This window comes from Mixophyes fleayi, chromosome 3 (genome assembly GCF_038048845.1).
Source record: "Mixophyes fleayi isolate aMixFle1 chromosome 3, aMixFle1.hap1, whole genome shotgun sequence".
NCBI classification, from domain to species: domain Eukaryota; kingdom Metazoa; phylum Chordata; class Amphibia; order Anura; family Limnodynastidae; genus Mixophyes; species Mixophyes fleayi.
Window position 1 is genome coordinate 37515885 of NC_134404.1, and position 22933 is coordinate 37538817.

At 39.7% G+C, this 22933-nt stretch overlaps 1 protein-coding gene across 1 annotated transcript; it reads right to left on the reverse strand.

Moving 5' to 3' along the window:
• Positions 1-1458: 1458 nt before the first annotated feature.
• On the reverse strand, positions 1459-21557 carry TDRD15 (tudor domain containing 15). Its single transcript, XM_075201374.1, has 5 exons — positions 21479-21557; positions 20063-20195; positions 15434-17437; positions 11551-15385; positions 1459-2815 (listed from the first exon to the last, which is right to left on the reverse strand). The coding sequence occupies exons 2-4, from the start codon at positions 20145-20147 to the stop codon at positions 11586-11588; spliced, it is 5889 nt and encodes a 1962-aa protein (XP_075057475.1). The 5' UTR covers positions 20148-20195; positions 21479-21557; the 3' UTR covers positions 1459-2815; positions 11551-11585.
• Between the last annotated feature and the right edge of the window lie 1376 nt (positions 21558-22933).

A 22933-nucleotide genomic window follows, 5' to 3' on the forward strand; every position in this document is an offset into this window, starting at 1 on the left:
ATGTTTGGCCCCGAACAGCTAAGGATAAAACAGTAACAAATTTAAATAGCAACCCGATGAAAAACTATAACAATTGAAAGATTGCCATTACACAACTATTGGCAACCTTTGGAAAAAAGAGAGAGCTAGATTAGACTCAAGTGTGATGAAGTAGAAATTAGAGTCGCCTGTGATATATTGTCAGCGTTCCCATAACTTGAATTAACCAATGAATTATAGCTTTAATGTTTTAAAAGGCCACTTTTCATTCAGTTACTTTGTCCCAATGGTGAAGGCAAGAGAGCATCGAACGCTATTATCCCCAAACACAAGACATCTAAAGGGTACAAGGCCATCTCCAAAGACCTTGGCATCCATGTGTCAACAGTGCACAATGTACAATGTTATTAAGAAGTTTGCCAGTCATGGAACTGTGAAGAACCTCTCAGGACGTGGGAGAAAGAGGAAAATCGCTGTGAAAAGTCTTCGAAGATTGGTACGAACTGTAAAAAACCCAGCAAATAAACATCCATAGAGCTGAAAGCTGACCTAGAACACCGCACACTTAACCAAGAAGGGCTTTATGGGCGAATGCAAAGGAGGATCCCACTGCTGAATAAGAGACATAAAAAGGAACAACTGATCTTTGCCAAACTGTACCTGGACAAACCACAATCCTTCTGGGCAAATGTACTGTGGACAGACACAAACAAAATAGAGCTCTTTGGCAATGCAGACCAGCAAATTATTTATAAGCGACAAAATAAAGCTTTTAAAAGGAGAACAACCTACCTATGGGTAAACATGGGGAAGGAACCATAATGTTGTGGGGCTACTTTCCTGCCTTTGGTACTGGAGGCCTTGACCATTTTAAAATAAATCATGAAATCAGAGGGTTATCAAGGCATTTTGGAACAAAATCTACTACCCAATGTAAGAAAACTAGGTTTGGGTCAAATAAAATTGGTAAGCATGATAAAGACCCAAAACACACATCCAATACCACAAAAGAATGGTTGAAGAGAAAAAAAAATGGACTGTTTGAAACTGGCCAGTTATAAATCCCGACCTCAGTCCAACTGAACATTTTTGGAGGGAGCTGAAAGCTGCCATTAGGAAACGGAATCCTGCAAAACATTCAAGAGCTTTAACAAACTGCAATGGAAGAGTGGGAGAAACCACCAGCAGACAGATATAAGAAGCTTATAGATGGCTAAGAAACGTTTGGAGGAAGTCATTGGTGCCAAAGGGTGAGCAGCCAAATATTAAAGAAACTGCAATTGTTTAGTAGATGTGATGCTTTTATGGTTGTATTAATAAATTATGACCTTTTTTTTACAATATATTCAGAGTTAAGGTGTATTTAGGAGTAGAAGTGTCTTTGATCTCGGCGCTGTACAATTTTAAGTTTTAGAGATGTATGAAACAAATATAGTAGGCCTCAAAGAACAATTAACAAAAAATACTGGGTCGACAGGATTTCTTTTCTTTAATATTTTTGAAAGTGAAATTATACATTTGTTTAAATTTTTACAAACATACATAGAGGAAAATGGAAACAACACTTCTATACAATATGCAGTTATCTAATGTTACACCACCAGGCTAGTCCAAAAATTCGGTCAGATTACCAATTGGTGTAAAATACTCTTAGATACCACTTTAAGAAACTTTATTAAATGGCAGATCACCAAACCACATCTCTATTACCGTTACGATTATACCCACAGCCTAGGCTCAATGGGGAAAGCCATTTATTGGTCTGATCCCATATTCATGAGAACGCAGTCTTATGAAATCCCAAAGAATTGGTGACAACCCTGAGGCATGAGCCACAAGGTGCCTCAGTGTTGTCACTATTTCTTAGCGAGGTGACTGCCTCTACTGCGTGTAGATGAAATACATATTGAAACAAGCAACTCAATCACTGCTTTCATTATGCAGGATCTTGAACTAAAATATTAATGGTGAACTTTTTGCTGAACCACTTTTTTTTTCTTAAAACAAAACCAACAAAAACCAGCAGTGTCTGAATATTATTTTTATCACCAATGTAACTTTCCCTATTACAGTAAATCACAATTTCACTAAACTGCAACTAAAGATAAATTCCACATAGGGCTGAACTCGTACAAGAACCCCCACACTTTTATTAAGTATTTTTAAACACTCTGAAATATTAAATATTTCATTGTGAGCCTAGAGGATAAATATAGCATTTCACAGGCGATATTAAATTAATTATCTTACTTGGACCTGCCCCACCCACCCTATCTGCTTATCTTCTGAAATCATTGAGCAGACACACAAACAGATCAGCCGGTCAAATGATTGGACTCCTCTATTAGTAAAACAATGAAGCCAAAACAAGTAAATGCTGTGAGCTCTATATAGTGCAGGCAGCCCATGCCTATGCGGTCAGCAGCAAACTAGATTTACAAGCATTGATGATATAACATCAGGCCAGTAAGAGGCATGCTTGTTTCTTAAACAAGCATCTGAGAACGCAATAAATTAAACACAATCTGACAAAACCATATTGCAAAACATCCCTGTGTGTTAAATATGCATTGTTAATGTTTAGCAAACAAATAAAGCGACAGCCTTTTTCTCTAAAAAACAAACAATCAAACACATTTGAACTGAAGATATCCTCATGGATCTTTGGAGTTTAAACAAGCCACTCTCTTTCCAAAACTTTTAATAATGATCAATTTGAAGAGAAATCAGTGTGGCAGACAATGACTCCCAAGTCATTCCAGGCAGATTCCTTTTAAATAGTTTTAACATCAAACAAATCTTGTTTAATGGCTTCTTGACTAACGTTTTCACACTCCTGAAAAATGAAAACACATAAAACAACTTATTAACATAAAGAAATGAGGTAAATGAAGTGCATACAATAGAAATTACATTATTTTTTTTTATACAACGCCTCCATATAACACAACAGTAAACAGAGACTATCTATATACACACACACAGGGTTAGATGCCAATTAATCTACCAGTATATCTTTGTGTCGAGGAATCTAGAGCACCCAGGGGAACACCACACAAACACGTGGAAAATATAAGTCCACACAGATAGGGCACTTGTCCATATCTGTTATGGAGATGTGAGTGTCTTTTGTATCAGGTTAGTCGACTATCAAAGGCATCAATAAACTGTTGCCATAACTGCAGATAGATGTTTTAAGATTGATAACTACACAGTGTTTGGACTGTTGGATTAATAGTCGCTATGCAAAATTGGAAAAAGTTACCCAATGTGGACCTATTGGTTGGATGAACAAATTAATGTAGCCTTTTAAATTCCATAGGAACAAATATCTCACACGTATACTGTAAGCCAGAGTGCGCCTTACTGATGTTACTGCTGCCTCAAAGATCCACTGCCTATTAGTTCAGCCCAAAAAAATGGAACCTACCACTGCATGTAGGTGGAAGTTCCACTTTAAATAATCAATTAAGTATCATAGAACAATTAACACAGACCTTTTCCTATAATACACATTTTCTGGACAATGTATCTAAATAAATATGGGAATCACTTACTGGATGCACACTACCAAAATGTTGTGTGCTTTTTGGTAGATATCTCTGCAAACTAGAAATATGCTTAGGTGTGCAAAGAGGCTGAATATCAATGTCCAACCTTCTACCACATTTACAGTGAGTAAACAATCCTAACAATTAATTAGTTATCTTTTATTTACAGGGCGCCAAAAGATTTCAGCAGCACCGTACATAATACAAACAGTAGACCATACAGGGTAAAACAGTACAGAATAATAAAGGAGTAATACCAAGACTCCAAAAGCTCCAAGCATAGCTGGTACAGTGAAGTTGGAGCAGAAAAATAGGTACAGAAACAGGAGGGAAGAGTGCCCTGCTCGTAAGCGCTTACATCCTACAGGGAGGGCTAATAGAACACACAGGGAGTTAATGGAGGGAGTAAAGGGGCAGGGAAGAGAGAGGTGATGAGAACAAGCACGGAGAGAGGGTTAGGTGGATGGCTGGTAGGCTTTGAGGAACAGGCGAGTTTTAAGTGCCGTTTGAGGAGCACAAATTAGGGGAAAGTCGGATAGAGCGTGGGAGTTCCAGTGGAGGGGGGCATACCAAAGCTTCCTCTAAGGTAGTCGATTGCTATGAAACAGCTGCGTGTAACATTTTGCGTGCAAAGCTGGTATCTTGAGATGCAAAGTCCTGCAATTTGCAGAATTTGAAAAGGGTATGGACAGAGGACAACATAGCAGCCCAGCACAACTGTTCGACCAAAGCAACGTGACATGCAGCCCACAAAGCACCAACAGCCCTGGTGGAATGAGCCTTCAAACCTACCAACACGCAAGCCAAATGAATGGTGGATTTAAGCCAGCAAGCATTCGATTGCCAGCCAACCTTAGTTGTGGGCATCATACAAAATCAAAATCGGTCAGTCTTAGGAATGAAAACCGTCCGGTCAACATAGCACCGGAGGGCCCAGATCACATCCAGAATATGCAAGGACATAGCAGGGTTTCAGAAGCGATGCCGTGAAAGCCTGACAACCTAAAAAATGGCAAAAAACGGGGCCTTGTACCACAAGATATGGACAAAGAGGCAACCAGTAAGGTGTATCTACCACCATCCCAATGTCTGAGTACCAAGTTCTGCGCGACCAATCTGGAGTCCCCAGAATGGCGGGAACCTGTTCTCTTGAGCAGGTGTGAAAGCATGGGAAACGGAGGAAACCAGTAAACCAGACAAAAACAGCCATGGTTAGACATGGCATCTGTGTACCCTGCCGCTGAATCCCTGGATTTCTTGTAGGAGAGAGAGACCTTGAAGTTCCAATGGAACTTCAGGAGATCGATCTTCAGCTGATCGCAAAGTTGAACTAAAAGAGCAAAGACCTCCGCGTGAAGGAACCATTCACCAAGGTGGCTCCTGTTGTGGATGAGGTAATCGTCTTCCCAGTTCTCCATCTCCTTGATGGTTCAGTTAGGTTATTGCTGTAGTGATGAACGACTGGACCTTCAGGGGTTACCAGCTAGAACCTCGACCCTTAAAGAGCACCCAGTATATTGCTCTGAGTTCAAGTACACTGATGAGCAAGGAGAACTCCTGAGGAGACCAGAGGCCCTGGAACCTGAGCTGACCGAACATCGCGCCCAATCCGAACTGACTGGTGTCTGAGGTAACCAAGTCCCCTCCCAAATCTGGAAGGACTGATCCTTGATCAGATGTAGTCTGGTCAACCTCAACATGAGAAAGTGACGTGTGGCCAAGGACAGCGTGATGAACAGCCTGTCCAGATGAAGGGTAGAACCTGACCATTTCTTTAGAAGCTCCCTCTGGAGAGACCAGGTATGAAAGTGGGTGAAGTGTCACACAGCAGACAAGGGAACTGGTCTTGTATTGAAGCAAAACCTTGTCCTCCCGAAGGAATAACTTCTGACACACTGTGTCAAAGTCTAGGCCCAGGAATCGCATTCATTGAAAAAGAACATGGAAAACTTGGGTAGATTAAGAATCCAACTATGAGGTTACAGAAACTGAATAGGTTGCATGTGCTGGAGGATACTTTTGGACAGTGCCTTTGACATGTCGTCAAAATAAGGTATGATAGAAATGCCACAAGATCGCAGGTTATCAGCCAAGACAACAATAATTTTGGTGAAAATTCTCTGGGCAGAGGCAAGACAAAAAGGGTAAAGCCCAGAAGGGATAATGCGCATCTTGGACTGCAAAGTGAAGGAGCACCCTTTATGTCTAAGGATGCCAGCAACGCCCCCCTGCTCCATAGCAGATCGCAATGACTCCATCTGAAACCTCAGAACCTGAAACTGCTTATTGTGAGTTTTGAGATCATTATTGTGCGAAACCAGCCACCCAAGCTTTGGGACCAGAAGAGGTTGGAGTAAAACCTCAAAACTCTTTTCAAAGATGGGACCGGAGCAATCACGCCCAGGATGAGAAACTTTCAGAGAGCACACTGTAGCATCAGTCTCTTTAGTCTGCACAAGGGCAGACGTGTGGTGGAGAATCTGTGTGTGGGTAAGCTTACGAGGTTTATGACATAGCCCTAAATCACAATCCCAGGTATCTAAAGTCGAAGCTCGCTACTGATCCTGGAATCGCAGCAGACAGGCCCCCAGCACAGAAACTAAGGACTTGGGAGCCCAACATCTGCCAGAGCCTCAGTTCTTATGGGAACCACCTCTGAAGGCAGAAAACGGTCCTCTGGAGGGAGCTGCCCTTGACCTTCCAAAGAGATGAAAGGACCAAAATCTGGGTTGCTTTGGTTTAGCACTATTGACAGGAAGAAAGTAGCGCTTACCACCCTTGGCCCCCTGAATGAGCTGTTCAGGCACAGAACTAAACAGAGTAACACTATCAAATGATAAAGACTCCAGAGTACGCCTCAGTGGACCAAGAGCACTACCACAAAAACGCCTCACAGCAATAATGTCAGCAGAAAGCCTGGATTTAACAGAAACCGCATCCAAAACTGCTTGACCTAAGAAATCAGAAGCGTCCTGAATGTGTTCAGCTATTGCCAACCACTCAGCCCTAGGTCTGTGTTTCTGCACACTCTTAGACAACTGTTTCGCCCAGAATTATAGTAAGAAAAAGGAATAGGTTGCGCTTCCTCCAAATATGTTAAGCAGCCAAATAAGAACCGGAGATTGAATGGGAGACCCCTAAAACTCCCGACCAAGGATATTATTATTATTATTATCATCGTTTATTTGTAGGGCGCAACAAGGTTTCCGCAGCGCTGCACACAGTACAAACAGTAGACTATACAGTAGACTATACAGGGTAGAACAGTACAGAACAATAAACACACAGTACCAGTAGTTCAGAAACTCCGGGAGGGCAGATGCAGTAGAGACGGAGCAGAAGAACAGGTATGGAGACTGGAGATATATGAATATAGAAATAGACAGGTTCTGGGTGCTTGTAGAGAGGTATGAAAACAGTTTAATGATGATAAGACTTTATAAACAGTGTGTTCCGGCCGGAACAAAACAACATAGACTGATGTTGTGAATGCAATAAAAATACATACATGTAATTGCAGTACCAACAAATAAAAACAAATAATGCATCAGACTCCAAATGATTTGCACATGAGTCTATAGCTCACTATGGAGCCGTGGGAGTGTGTGGTGCAACGATGGATATACCAACGTGATGCGCAATAATGTAGAGAAAAATTGTCCAACGGTGTTGATAAGACAAAAAATACTAGGCATATAAAGTGTTGTCATGCAGATCGGACTAAAAACGCATTGTGAATCACGGGATACAGGAGTATAAGGTAGTCTATAATTAAACAGCGGTGGTCCCGCAATAGTCCTTAGTACTGTCGGATGATAGCGTACTATATGCTGGAATTGTAATGCGATAGATATCGACAACAAAGACGTTGTAATGTCCGGTGTTAAGAATTAAAGAAGTTGCGCTGATGAAGACAATGCAGGTATAGTGAAAGGATCTGAAAAACAGTTACTCACATGGTGCGGGAACGTCTGAATGTCTGTAGTGCAGGCAGGCACTCAATGGCAGTCCTGCAATCTGTAATGGTGATGTTGATTATTAGGTGCGAACTGAACGCTTACCTCTGATGGTAAGCAGGCACCCAGCAGGGTGCCAGTAAGTAGATCCGATTGGAGTCCTCCTAGTTCCCGGAAAAACCTCTCTCCTTGCGGTCTTAATGGCTTTGTTGACCCAACCTGTTGACATAGCTGGTCTAAACAGACTTCTGACCGCCTGGTATGCAGAACCAAGAAGAAAGTCACAATTCTAGGCAGTAGCATCCCAGAGCAAAACCGCACCCTGCACCGGAATAGCAGTTCTGGATAGACAGACATTGGGCGGATTCAATTTTTGGAGAACTCCGATTGGCTCCAAATGTATTCTGCAACAGGACATTGACCCCAAGCATACAGCCAATATCATTAAGAACTATCTTCATAGTAAAAAAGAACAAGGAGTCCTGGAGGTGATGATATGGCCCCACTGATTTCACCATCAAGGGGTAAATGTATTAAGCTCCGGGTCTTCAACACCCACGAGTTCGGCGTCTTCGGCGTTTAAATTTAAAGCGGCGCTGCCTTGTAAAGGGAAACTTCACAAATTTCCCACCCGCGTGACACAGCTGTCAGGATCAGGATGACTGGGCAGTGCCATAAAATAGTGACTGTCCCGCCTAAATCGGGATGGTTGGGACAATAAAAAAAAAAAATGTATATACACAACACAAAGCTATCCACTTGATCCAACAGAGTGGCATAATTAACATGATAAACTTTCACAGATTCAAACTCTTCACTACTCTAGCACCAAAAACTAGCGATCAAAAATAAATGTAGGGATCAAGAAAGAAAGTTAGTTGCTTTCATTACACCAGTTTTTGAGGTAAACTGGTGTCAGTATATAGTACACACACTACAAAAGTTATTCCTTTAATCCAACAGTGTAGAAGAAACATGATTGATTGATCCAGAGAATTAATCCAATTGCGGTTTATAAAGGTCAGGCAAAATGCACACAGAGGAAAATTATTCCTTACCCCCTAAAAGGCTGTTTCTTAGAGTAAAAACCCATTCCACCACTATGAACAATGCTCAGAAAAACAGACAATTAGCCCCGGGTGTCGTTATATTCATAAGAAAACATAAGAGTGAATAAAAACGAAATGTATGCTATCTTACCGTTAATTCTTTTCCCACAAGCCTTTACTATGATATTGCTTCAATTTTGTTTAGCTAGAGACATGTCAAAGAACCCCCCCCCCCCTCAGAGGCTTTTGAGTACTTCCCAAGCTGTGTTTTGAACCATATAAAAAAAACAACCTGCATGGGAATATCCTAGGCTGCCATAGAATACTTTGAGGAAAAGAAAAGAACAATGAGATAATTCACATTTTCCCCTTCACTTCTCCACAGCAGCCTTTGCTATGGGATATACCAAATCAATACAAAATGGGAACAGAAAGAGAAAAAAAAAAGTCAGTCAGTAAATGAACAGGTCTGCCAAACCGAGACTCTCCCGATGATATCGCATCAAGGGTATAAGGAGTGGAGAAAGGAATTGACAGACATGCATCTTCCTGCTTTGTAGAAGAAGCCTGCGCCTTTATTTTATTTGCCAATGATGTAGCTCCCTCTTGTGTTGAATGGGCTTTTCAGCACATCAGGTACCTGCAGCTTACTCTTCTTGTCTGCCTGTACAATCACTTCTCCGATACTGCTGGACATATCTTGTTTAGAAGGAGCATATCCTTTCCGATGGCCTGCAGGTTATCACAAATAGTTATTCTGTTTTTCTAAACACTTGTGTCCTATACAAGAATATAGAATAGTTCTGGCCAGAACTAAAGAATGCAGTTTCTTCGTTTTCTCATCTTTAGGTTGTGGAAAGAATGCCATTAGCACTAATTCTAGATAAAGGCGGAGTAAATATACTATTTTTGGTAGAAAACAGGATTGGCTCTCAACTCTACATATGCAGGAAATGTTCCTTGCATCACAGTGCTTGTAACTCTCCAACATACTGGGCAGAAATCACTGCCACTAGAATTAACACTTTTAAAGTAATCCAATTCATTGGTACTTCTTGTAATAATACAAAGGGGTTGTTCATTAGAATATGGAGGACTAAATTGAGGTCCCATGGTGCTACAAAAGGTCTGACTGAAGGACGGATCCTTTTTACTGCTTGGGGAAAAAAAATAATAACTAGTTCTTCTTAAGCTAATTTGTTATCCAATAGGACATTTAATGCTGACTATTGTACATTTGGTGTGGCAAGGCAGGACGTTTAGCAAGTCCATCTTGTAGAAAGTCTAAGGGCTAGATTTACTAAACTGCGGCTTTGAAAAAGTGGAGATGTTGCCTATAGCAACCAGATTCTAGCTGTCATTTATTTAGTGTATTTTACAAAATGACAGCTAGAATCTGATTGGTTGCCATAGGCAACATCTTCACTTTTTCAAACCTGCAGTTTAGTAAATATACCCTTAAGATTTGTTGAACAGTCACTGAAGCTGGATTAAATTTAGACAGAAATATTTTCCATATTCTGTATTAGATAACATTTTTTTTTAAATAACTTGCAGGAGTGTACTGATCACCAATTCTGATATTACTTTACCTCTGAGCAATTACCACTCAATCTCCAAGCCATCAAAGCTAGAGGTTTTAAATTTTAATTTAAAATTGACCTCAGTTTAGTACATCTGCCTGACGTGGCATTCTGAGTTATTTCCATTATATCTACTTGTAGAAACCCAAACTTGTTTATTAGTAACCTCCTGATTTAGACTTCACTCCCCGGGATGGGTTGGATAAGTGTCCAACTGAAATAGTTAGCTTGTATGTTCTGCTAGCATACTAATTGTAATGTGGACTGTGCATTTACCTTATTTACTGCCCAAAGCATGGTTTTGCCATCTCTGCCACCATTGCTCTGCTTCTGGTTCCTCCCTGATGATTTATGAAGCAAACCAAGGTTATGTTGTCACAGTATACTCTTAGAAGAAATATTGACATAAACATCTTGGACAAAATATTGGTTTGGAAAGCAATTCAACACTTCCAGTATCTTTTCCAGAGAAAATATCTTTCTGTGACCATGAACCTTGTTTTATCGTCTCTTGAAGATGTGATCCCCATCATGTTGCACTGGAGTCTGTTTTATCAACCTTTCTGGCTTAAAGAGACATTCCTCTTCTCATTACTTTTGGGCTTCTCTACGGGTTGAGAGATCTCTTGGTGGCCTGATAATTTTATAGTTTGATCCCTCATGTGCCAACTTGCCCACATGACTACTTCTATTGCCAAAGAATATATTCCCAGCAGCCATACCTACTTTGGTTATCAATAGACCTTGCAGAATTGTGTGTAACAATTCTATCTCTATCTTACTTGAAGTTTCTGAGCAGATGAACCAAAAATTCCTCTGTGATAATGACTGAACTCTATTCTTTATCCCCCTCTTTATAACACCCAACACCCACTGATCTGAGATGGAGTATGTCCATACTTCTGAAAAATGGGAAATTCTGTCCCATGTAGATGTTATTGAAGGCTGTTCCTGACAATAGTCATTGTTGTGAACCTTGATTTTCTCTGCCATCTTTAGGGCTAAAGGGCCAAAAGAACTGTATAGGTGCAGTATAGAAATTTTGCGTACATTACTGTTTTCCTGGCATATAACTCTTTGAAGTTTTAAACTGTTGATGAGACATTGAAGGGACAGAGAGGAAGGGGAGGAGCAGTTGGTTTGTATACTCTCAGAAGGGGGTTTTTGATTGACCTCTATCTAGTTAAACAAAACGGAAGCAACCCCATAGTAAAATGCTGGTATAAAGGAGTGAAGGGAAGAAATGCTAAATTCTGCCCACATCTAGAAATCGTAAGAGGCTTAATATTATAGGCTTTTATTTATTTTTACTTCAAATATTTACAATTAAAAAAATAAATTTTTAAATAGATAAGTTAACATGTGACCACTATGAATTAAACATTTAACCGTTTTGCGCAGCTATATATTGAATTAATACAACAATACTTACACATATTCTCTGAAATGAAGGGCTAGGTGAATACATCACTTTGGCTGCAAATGGCTTTTATGGAGAGGAAATGTGGCCTCATGGTCCAGTTTGACCTCTTCAGACAAGTAATGTTTAAGATTCCATTTCAATGCACTAGGATTTAGCGTCACCTTGTGAGAATCTATATATGCTGAATTCTCATTATAGCAAACATCTTGTAAATTCTGATTAGTGTATGAGAGCGGTTGGAACGAATATGTTGACGTACAAGTATCTGCTGCAGCTTGTGCAGAGGTTCCTCTCTGCTCACAGTCTATTGCAAGACCTTTAGAGACCAATTTATGTGCCAGATTCCCATCACCATAAAGGGACACTTCTGTAAGATTTCTGCCATTATATCTAATAGGCAGAATGAGCAAGTCGTGGTTCTGTACAAAATGGATAAAAAAGCCAACAGCATCTTTGGACCAACATTTGCTAACTTTTGGAAGGACACCATGCAGTGTGCAGTGGTAGGTCAGTGCCGGTAGACAAACAAGTTTATCAGAAATCCTTTTCAGCTTGCCAAAGTCTGAGTAAGGAATGGACTTGTAAACTCCAAAATCAAGAATGTACAGCAAAATGGAGTTCATGTTAATGCTCACTATTTCCGACCTGCACCATTCGTTTTCTGCAAAACACTTCATGAGGCCAATAGAACCAGGTCTTAATGTATCAACAGCTAAAGGCAAGAGGTCATCTGGCAGCTTTTGCATTAACTGTGATAAGTTGTTCATTATATCAATAGAATCCCCCAGCTGAACAAAGAAATTGGAGGGATCGTGAAATGAAGTAACGAACCCAGGGTAGATCTGTAAAAGTTTTAGGGAGGCTCTTTGAATTGGAGAAGGCAAACTTTGGGTCTCTAAGGGACAGCAAGATTCTGCATTGCTCCGTTTGTTTTCTGCTTTCTGGTATTTTCTATTTAAGTACTGCATTAGCAATAATCCATTTACTAAAATCTCCACTTTCCATGCATTAATAGATTCCAAAAATGTAAGAAACATGATTTGAATCTCTTTTGGCAAAATGGATTGCATTCTTGTTTTAAACACATTTTTTCCAATTGTGCTAGTCCACGACCATGTACAAGGAACTGCTTGCTTAGGTATCAATAGTTCTGCAGCAGTAAGCCTTTTTGCGTTGTGTACACTTATTATTTCACGTGCACCATGGTCCACAAAGAACACAGCTATCTTCCTTGTGCTTCTAAAGACCTTCTCAATGGTTGCACGGAGCCAAGCTTGCATTTTATCTGATTTTGCTAAACAAGGCATTCCTTCCGAGATATCTTTTAACATAAGTCGGTTGTCAGGCCGCTTTAATGTAGCAGAAATGTGTGCACTTAGTTTAGGTTCTTCGGAATATTCAGCCAAGTTGACAAAGAGCATTCCACAATTGGCGATGTAAATATGTTTAACTTTTTCTATCTGACCTGGCTTCAATATCTGACTATTAAATTCATGAACAATTGTACTTGTATTAGGTATGACTACTTCCTCTCTCATAGTTTTGTTTGAGACATGAAAATAACTGAGTTCTGATTTTGAAGGACAGTCTCTTCCAACCATGGAAGGCTGTTTTGGAGGAGACACAAAGCTTTGAAGAAGTTCTTCTAAAACAGACTGTCCTTTCCAGGTTATATTGACTTCCCACCGTGTGTCATGCTTGCAGAGAAACTCACAATTGACTGGTTCATTTGAAACAATCTCAGAAAACTTTTCTATAACTTGTTTACCCCATTCACTGCTATTTTGAAGTTTCTCTACACCAGTGAGAAAAACAGACACACTTAACTTGGGTATAGTTAAAAACTTTTCTGGGAGCTTAAAAATGCATGAAGAATTCACGTGTGCTGTATTGCCATAATCAATAAACTCTACTTCAAATGAATTGTCTTGCAGAATTTCTTTAACCTCTGCTCGATAAAATAACTCATCATCTGGATACTGAGCGACAACTAAAGAGCCTTGACCAAGATCTTTTACATCAATGATTTGGAATGACATATCATTGAGATCGTCCCCTAGTTGCATTATCTGATTCTCATTTTCTTTAAGCTGTAAGTAAAAACTGGATGGGTTGTTTACATGGGAGACATAAACAAGACAATTATGGCCTGCTTCTTGAACCACTTGAGGAAGATCAATACATTTTACAAGTTTTCCATGGTTTGTTCGACTCCAGGAAGAAGCATTAACATGGATGTCATCTCTAGACTTTGAAGCTTCTACCGAATCAAATAAAGAGGTTTCCTGCAAGTCTTTAGGATTGTCTGAGAAAGACTTTAGTTGATTGACGGGTATTTCATTTCCATTTAAATCAGATAAATAGATTGTTTTGCATGCATTTTCTCCACGGTGACAATGAAATTCTTGAATTTTCTTCTGATCTTTTGTAGTGTCAACATCGCCACAATTGTTTGGTTTAGCGTTGCTGGAATTTGCATCTAATGCCTTTTTAGTTTTCGCTTCTAAAGGATGCATGCACAATAACTCCCTAATTTTTTTATTTACCGAGATATTTCCACAGTGCAGTTCCAATTCTAGCTGTCCTTCAATATCTCTGGATACTACGACGGCATTTAACAGTTTGCCGACACACTGATCTTCAAACCACGCTTTAGCTTCTGTTGTGAGAGGGGCTTCTTTTAAGCCCGATAGATAACAAGGTATAGCTTGCATTGGTTGAAAAAAAATATCTGTAGCTTCCTCAGGTATTGGCAACAATTCACTTTTCTTCACCACCTGACTGTCTCCAAAGTCAACAAAAAAGGCTATGAGCAGAGAGGACGACTCTACAGGACATGCCAACGCTCTGTAAAAATTGCCGTCTTGATTGTACTTAACAATACACAGATTCTTTGCTTTGGTCACAGTTCCTGACTTTATCTGCTCACCTATCTTAGATACTTTCTTCATTAACGAGTCAAATATCTTGTCATTTTTTGCAAGTTGGCAATAAAACCTTCCAGTATTGTAAACAAAAGTTATATATACATCTTCTTCCCTTCCCATTTCAATGTCAAAACTGGAGTAGCAAAATGTATGTAGATGAATAGATGGAACTGTTCTTCGTAAGACTAGAAGACCTTTACTAGCTAGTAACTGGTTTGCATTACCGAAAGGACTTTCTAAATTTACTGCATTACACAAATCCTCAGAACCAATACTAAACAGAGCAATTATAGTGCATTTCATGACATCATGGGCAGAATCAACAAACGTTCTAAAATCTTCACATGCATTAACAGACCATTCGCGATCAAGGTATAAAGGAGAAATTATCGCGCTCAAGCAGCATCGAAAAGCCTGTCCTTCAAGTGTAAGAAACTGTGGCTTAATTTCTCTAAGTTCTGAAACCAAGACTCTCTCGGTATTTCCATAGTCAATGCAAACAACATCAACTTCATTTCTTGAAACGCGTTTCATAATAGCTGCTCGGTAAAACTTGCCAGTGCGTGAGGACTTTGCAACACAAGCGATTTGTCCATGTTGATACTTGCTCCTGCAAGATACATAAAATTTCTGTATTTCATCCATTAAGAAAGCTAATTTGGGAAGGTCGCTGGACAGCTGGCACCAGAAATTTCTTGGCGACTCCATGTGAGAACATTTCACATCTACTAGAGACCCAGGCTTAAATATATATTGTTTATAATAAACAGGGGAAACACTGGACAGGAGCAGTTCTTTAGGTGGTGTATAAAATGAAGATTTTGGCTCAATGGCTTTTAGATTCAAGGTCCAAGTACACACTGCCATCATTTGATCTTTTTTTGATCTGTAGTTTTGAACAGTTATACTTTTACCGACTTTCCTTTCATTTTTTGTGCCATTTTCTTGGGAGATGCACTTTGGACTTAAAGAGCTTGAATTTAAGTTAATTTTCCAGAATTCTGCATATCCAGCTTCCACCAGAAGCGTGACAATATCCGAGGACTCAGAGTTCTCCGAAAGGCGCACTTCCACCACATATTTGTATTTCTGTTTTGTTAAAACATGGCAAAGGAGCGCTTTCCCAGACACTATTTGCTTAAAAAAATCGTTTGCACTTTTAATCCACACATCTTCAAGCGGATAAGCGTGCGCTAGCGTGCAGCACATTGCCAAGGCAGGCAAAGCACTGAAGTGCGGCAACAAAACCTTGATGTCATAGAAAGGAATGGTCTCTGTGTTACCAAAGTCTATGAAATAAACAGAAATTTGGGGACTGATCACTTCCGTGACTACGGCTCTGTAATAGTGGCGGTCTTTTGCGTAAAGTGCACAGCAGAGCTGTCCAGGTTTTGGATCTTGCAAAACCATTTCCGTAAGCTCACATTTACTGTATCTCTCAGCGATCTCAGCCATCATGGCAGAAAACTCATTCTGACACTCATCAGTTCTTATCCAAAAGTTTGAAGGGTTCAACACATACTCAACATAAACTACATGGACAGATTCCAAATCCATCTGTATGGACTTGTAAGAAATGGTTTCGTCTTGTTCCAATGTGAAAGTCTCAGGAAAAACTATGCTTTGCTCTTTCCCATCACATTCTGACTTTAAAATTTCTGTATAGGAGTTTGGAGAAAAAAATGGAACTTGCTTGTTCGTCAGATGACATTTTGCGTTAAGTTCATATTCCTTATCATACAAAGATATGAAAAATAGACGTTCATCACTACAGAAATTGTTTATATGACCAATGACAACATGTCCCATCAACGCCTCTTTAAACACCTCAAACTGCTTTTTTTTGACACTCTCTATATGATCATTTGCCCGAGATAATGCACACGGGATTGCCATCATGGGCAAAGACAGGAACTCTGGTTGTAGCTTCTGAACATAAGAGGACAATATGGTTTCACTACTGCCGACATCAATAAACCAGACTTTTACCTCGTTACAAGAGATAAGTGTCTGAATGATTCCCCTACACCATAAGCCATCATTTCTCTTGGCAGCACAAAGCACTCCAAAACTGCCAAGCGTAGAAGTTTCTTCTGTTTGAACAGTTTCATAGTGGGAACGCATAGAAGCAGACAGTTTATTTAACTCTGCCTCCCATGACAATATACGACAATAAAAACGATCTGGACTCAATGCAGCAGAGATTTTAAGTTTTTCCATGGTGCCCACACAAATATCAGGTCTTAGATGATCCAGTATTTTTTGGAATCGTGGAAAATTGTCATTCAAACTGAGAGAGATGTCCGACAGTTTCTTCTGTTGAAGCAAGTCAGGCATTTGCTTGGAATGAGAGTTTGTTGGGACTTTGTGAAGAATTTCTACTAGGAGGCAGAAGGAGTCCGAATCCATGTACTTTGCCAAATTGAATTCAATGGCATGGCTGATGACTTTTGGTACATCTAATAGAATAACTTGATGTGGCAAGAAGATTTGCACCTGACCATTAAGCTGCTCTCCCACCAAGGACGAAAAATAATTCACAGCTCTTGAGGTCCACTTCTCATCAAGTGGAAGTAAATTAGAAAATATCCCATTCACTACTTTCGGTGGAAGGGTGAACAATTCACCAGTAGCCAAAGCAATTTGCGGAAGACCAACTTTGACTACTTTCCCTAGATCTATAAGAGCTACTTCAAATGTTTGCTTCACTTTATCCCAAATTTTTCCTCTGTGCCATACTCCAAGAGGTTTATCTTGCACCAAGCAAAACTCTCCAATATCAATGTCCTCATGCACTTTTGGAACAAGCTGTATTTCCTTTTGTAATATATGATAGTCAAATTCAGAGTCTGATATGTACTTTCCTTGAAATTTTACCAATACATCACCAGGGTGGCAATTGATATTCAAGATCTTCAAGTCCATTTTCAAATCAGACTTTTCTGTCAAAGACATATAATCCATTGCATCTGAAAATAGAATAAATAATGGTCAGTTTAAAAAGTCAAATATTTTAGGGGTTCAGAGCACTCATTTTTTTTTTACAGTCAAGTCTAAAAATATTAAAGGGCTAGATTTACTAAGCTGCGGGTTTGAAAAAGTGGGGATGTTGCCTATAGCAAACAATCAGATTCTAGCTGTCATTTTGTAGAAAGTACTAAATAAATGAAAGCTAGAATCTGATTGGTTGCTATAGGCAACATCCCCACTTTTTCAAACCCGCAGCTTAGTAAATATAGCCCTAAGACTTTCAGACATGATTTATGAGCATATTTTAACTCTGGTGCCACCAACTTCACTGCAGCAATAATGCTCTTTAATCCACCTACCCCCAAAAGGCCATGGATGTCTATGTGAGAACTTCTTAAAGTGGCCTCATGTGGGTGGGACTAAATCAACTGTAGGTGGGGCCAACACAAAAGTAGGCGGGATTTTTCAAAGTAAGGCCTATGATCAACCCGCCACTGGGATCAGCGATGCTATCCTTGCACATGGTCACTTAAGGTTTTGCTCTACTCTGTAAATTAGTACACTAAATTTGGTGTGTTTACTATAAAATAGGTAACATGATAGTGTATGAATTTATTGGTGGTAATTAGAAAACATGATGCTGGGTAACTGAAATCTTTATGCAGATCAATGACACTACAGCCCCAACCGAGATTATTTGCACTTCCTCAGACAAATGTTCCTAATCTGGGCCTCTCTATCGACAGTCAACAAATAGCAATCATTGGGTATGTTGGGTGTATGCAGTATTAATAAATATTTTAATTGAAATAGAAGACGAGTCACAATAAATTACTTCTTAGAGATGGTTTAAATTAGGTATAAATGTAGTTTTCTCTCAGCGATACACATCCACTACAGACATGTACATCTGTGCAATGATTTTCTCTGCTAAACCAACCAAGCGAATACGCAGCTTCACGATCTGCCTGCAAAGTTTGTGCTACTACCCCCTGCCAGAACTAAAACTACTAACATACATTGCTGTGGTCATCCCAGAGCTAATCAATGCAGCTTAATACTTCATGCTGCCATTACCAAGAAATCTTATCGAGGTCGGAGACATTGTATGGATGTTGGCGTGACAATACTATGCATACTTCTCTCAGTATAAACCTCTTGTATTTAGAATCAGGGCTGATAGGCATCGGTTTGTCTGTGTGACTACCTCAATCTTTTGTCTGTGCATTGAACTTAAGCTGGGTAAACACTATATAAAATTACTTCAGATGTGATTTCTGTAACGATTTTACCACAATTGAAAGTCCCGATAATCATTCAGATCCATGTGTGCACACCTACACCATATAGCTTCAGATCTGTGCTCTTCACCTGTCATAGCCATCTGCTGAAAAGATCGTGACTCTGTACACTCTACGGGTGTTTAGCTACGCTGCTGGTCATGAGTGCCTACACACTTCCACGTTTGCCCAACATCGTTGGTAATGATTGTTAGGAAGTTTATAAATCCAAATCAATAAATCCGATGTGCTTTGGTACGATAACACATGATCGTGGGAGCGTGCACACTAATGCGATATCTGACCAAATTTATTGTGTGATCTACACAGTAATTGCATCTGTGTGTACCCAGCTTTAAGTTAAATTCTACTTCTACAACTGTCCAGGTTGTTGAATTAGATTAATAAATGCAACCAGCTCTGTTATATAATTGTATTAAATATGCCTCAAACCCCCAGTTATCTGTATGCCTTGGTGATTGTGCTGCATTATAAAGTAATGCCGAGTATACATCTTCATCTTCTATTACAGCTGTCTCTATGCTTTACTATGGCATATCTGTCTATTCTACACAGTGGTACCCTCTACCTCATCAACCCATAACGTGCACAGTGGACAGACGTACCAATCATTAAACTATGCACTGTCAGTAAAAACCTGGTTGACACTTTTAACATCATTAAGAAAAAATAGAGGTACTTCTAAAAAAACAGACCTATCTTTTGCATCTACAGTACTACTGAAATATTACAATCAATCCCCTTACTGATAATCCCTGAGCCCCCTTCTACTTTTAGCCCAAATTCGGACTCAGCGTAATAATGTGCAAGTAACATTTTTTCTTTACTTAAGCAGTTATTAAAAAATGGTCAATAAAAAAAATTATTTCAATGGTTGACAGCTTTGACAATCTGGGACATTTATGAATACTGGTACAAAGGGGAAAAGGTGCAGTAACTGCACCGCATCCAAACATCTGAATAGTTGCTATAGATAGTATGAGAGAAAATTAACACAACAACTATAAAAGGTATAATTGGGAGTTATAGAAATATTATCATATATTACAATAGTGGTTATTTTATCAGCATGCACAATAGTTAAAACAAACACACAAAAAAAGACAGTAAAATGCTCCACATTTATAAATAACTCTAGTAATACTGTTACTGTATAAATAATCACTACACCTTACATTGGCCTATTGTAAGAAAAGTGCATGAACTGCATAAGATTTATAGTCACATGTACTATTTACCTTTTAACAATATAATGCTGAATTTTGCACAGTGAAGCCGAACATCCAAAGTCCATAATTGCATTTTCTTAGTTTAATAGCTTACCTGTGCCGGCGTCGCTCAGCTCAGCTCCGTGATGCAGGAGACATCCTTCTGGGTGAAGCTGAAACAAGTCACGCGAGTGCCTCATTAATCCACGAAATTCACAGTAAGGACTATGGCCAATCTGCCCCTGGACCTGAATGAAGTCCAAAGTGTTAAAACTATCTCCCAACCTGCTACTGGCCTTATCTACAACCTCTCCCCTGTAGGCTAATCATAACCTCTCCTCAGCCTAAGCTTTACTTCACCTGTAAACTAACCCTAGCTTCTTCACTACAGCTTTACCCTAACCTACTCCTACTCCCTCATAGACCAGTATTAGCTAACCTGTGACACTCCAGGTGTTGTGAAACTACAAGCCCCAGCATGCTTTGCCAATATATAGCAGCTTATTGATGGAAGGGTATGCTGGGACTTGTAGTTTCACAACACCTGGAGTGTCTCAGGTTAGCCAACACTGTCATAGACTAACCCTAATCTTTCCACTACAGCTTAAATCTAACCTACTTTTACCACCTCAGTCTAACCCCAAACACCTCCTCACAGTTTATCCCCAATCTCCTCCTACCTCATCACAACCTAACTTTACCCTATTTCTACCTCCTCTTAGCCCAACCCTATCTCATACCTACTGAAAGCTCCCCCGTGGGACCACTAATTTGCACCCCGACTTCAAATGAATCTTCAGCCTAAATCTAACCTAGTATAATCCAAGTGCAAGTTGTGGTTCTAAGACCTGCGGAAGAAAATATATTCAGGGAATTCAATTCCCCCCGAAAGTACCGCCGCGCTAAAACTATTACCGATATTACGGTAGTTTGAGCCATGTCAATGCAGAAATATCAGTAAAAAACAGTATAAAACAGCTGTCATTCCACAGTAATCGGCCGTCATTCCACATAATGAGACTTGTGTGGTGGGGTACAGGTGTGGGGGAGCGCATATGCAAACGGATTAGTGTGTGGGATTAGGGGATATGGGAGAAATAGGGGTGTTTTTGGGAGAGAAATGCAGGTTTTTACTGATATTTCTGCATTGACATGGCATATAAAACGGCTGTCATTCCACATGTAAAACATGACCGAGTACCTTAGCAATAAGTGTGTGTGGAAGATATATTTAAGAAGTTAAAGATTTTTTTAAAATATACATAAAATTTAAATTTGCTATCATAGAAGTCTATTGGCATTCCTTGTAGCAGACTGAAGCTGTCATTCCTTTTATGTGCAGTAATATATAGGTATATATGTGCAATAATACATATCTCACCGTGTGCTCCCCATACACCTGGGATAGAAGAGGATCTGCATTGCTGTTTCCTCTTTGACCCTTATTATGTCCACATCAGAGCTGATCTCCCGTCTTCCCTGAGTTTCCCCCCCCTCACTTATCTCGCATTGTATTATGTTATTGACTTACCTGCGCCGGCGCCGCTCAGCTCCTGTGATGCCGGAGACACCTGTCTGGGCGGAGCTGAAGTACGTCACGTGACATCCTGGGCAGCCCCTCCCTCTCTATGACCGGCAGCCGCCTTATTTGTTCCTGGCTGCCTGCCAGTACAGCGTCACCGAAGTCCGCCCATTCAAACCCTGAGAGGCTGTGTTCAGACGGCCTCGTGTGGTCCATCCGCCCCTCTTTATATACATGTTAGATGAACAAAAAAAAAAAAGGATATCAGACCATACAGTATTTTCTCTTTCACTTGGTTGACGTAAGTTTTGTACTTTATACACACTACTGATGTCTATGGTTGATGATGTGTGTGACCCCCAGGACCTGATATAATTATTGGAAGCTCAGTGATGTCCCAGCACATATTAATGACATTATTGAGATGCACAAGAGGACAAAAACGAAAATAGAGAGATACAGACCTCCTGTAACATTATCAAGTCTCTAGAGTCACTAAGTAAAGATACTGCAAGGAAATTAGGAAGATTATCAGGTTTTACATGTATATTAAGCAGTAAGCCCACTCAAAAATGAATTTGCCAGCTTGTTTCAATTAGGTTGCTAAGCAAAGGAGGTTTCACTACATATGTATCCTATATGTTTCCTAGGTTCTAACAAGCGATTTCAGGCAGAAGCAATATTTAAAGTAATCCGTAAGCTGTAGTGCCCGACATTGCAAATTGTAAATATGCAAAAGAAGTTTTGTGAAGTTAATCTATAAATAGTCAGGATATTCCATTAACCAAGCAGCAGATTTGTCCCTTTATTACAACTGGAGGTCTTGCATTCAAGTTATACAAGTGATACTACCCTTAAGGATTTAACTCTGAATGGAGTTCTTGACATAGGCTGAGAGTGGAGTTTGCATACAGCTCTATACTCCACTTTCCACACATACCATTGTAAATTGAGTCAATATTATAACACTTATTTTAGTTGCCCTATATGAAATAGGTCTTGCAATATTAATAGTAATTACTGATATTCATGTACATTAGTGAAATATTTGAAATATGTTATAATACATTAATTGCCATTTTATTATATATTGTTGCTCAGTGGTTAGCACTTCTGCCTCACAGCACTTGGGTCATGAGTTCAATTCCCGACCATGGCCTTGTCTGTGAGGAGTTTGTATGTTCTCCCCGTGTTTACGTGGGTTTCCTCTGGGTGCTCTGGTTTTCTCCCACACTCCAAAAACATACTAGTAGGTTAATTGGCTACTATCAAAATTGCCCTTAGTCTCTGTCTGTGTGTGTATGTTAGGGAATTTAGACTGTAAGCTCCAATGGAGCAGGGACTGATGTGAGTAAGTTCTCTGTACAGCGCAGCGGAATCAGGTGCGCTATATAAATAAATAAATGATGATGATATATTGTTGCGACATGAATTGCGCAGTGTTAAAATAAGTATTCAATGTGT

Coding starts and splice junctions, on each gene's coding strand:
- TDRD15 (XM_075201374.1), bottom strand. CDS start 20,147: ATGAGGCACTCGCGTGACTTGTTTCAGCTTCACCCAGAAGGATGTCTC. Junction 17,438..20,062: donor GCTGAGCGACGCCGGCACAG/GTAAGCTATTAA, acceptor TTCTATTTTCAG/ATGCAATGGATTATATGTCT. Junction 15,386..15,433: donor CTTAAATTCAAGCTCTTTAA/GTCCAAAGTGCA, acceptor ATGAAAGGAAAG/TCGGTAAAAGTATAACTGTT.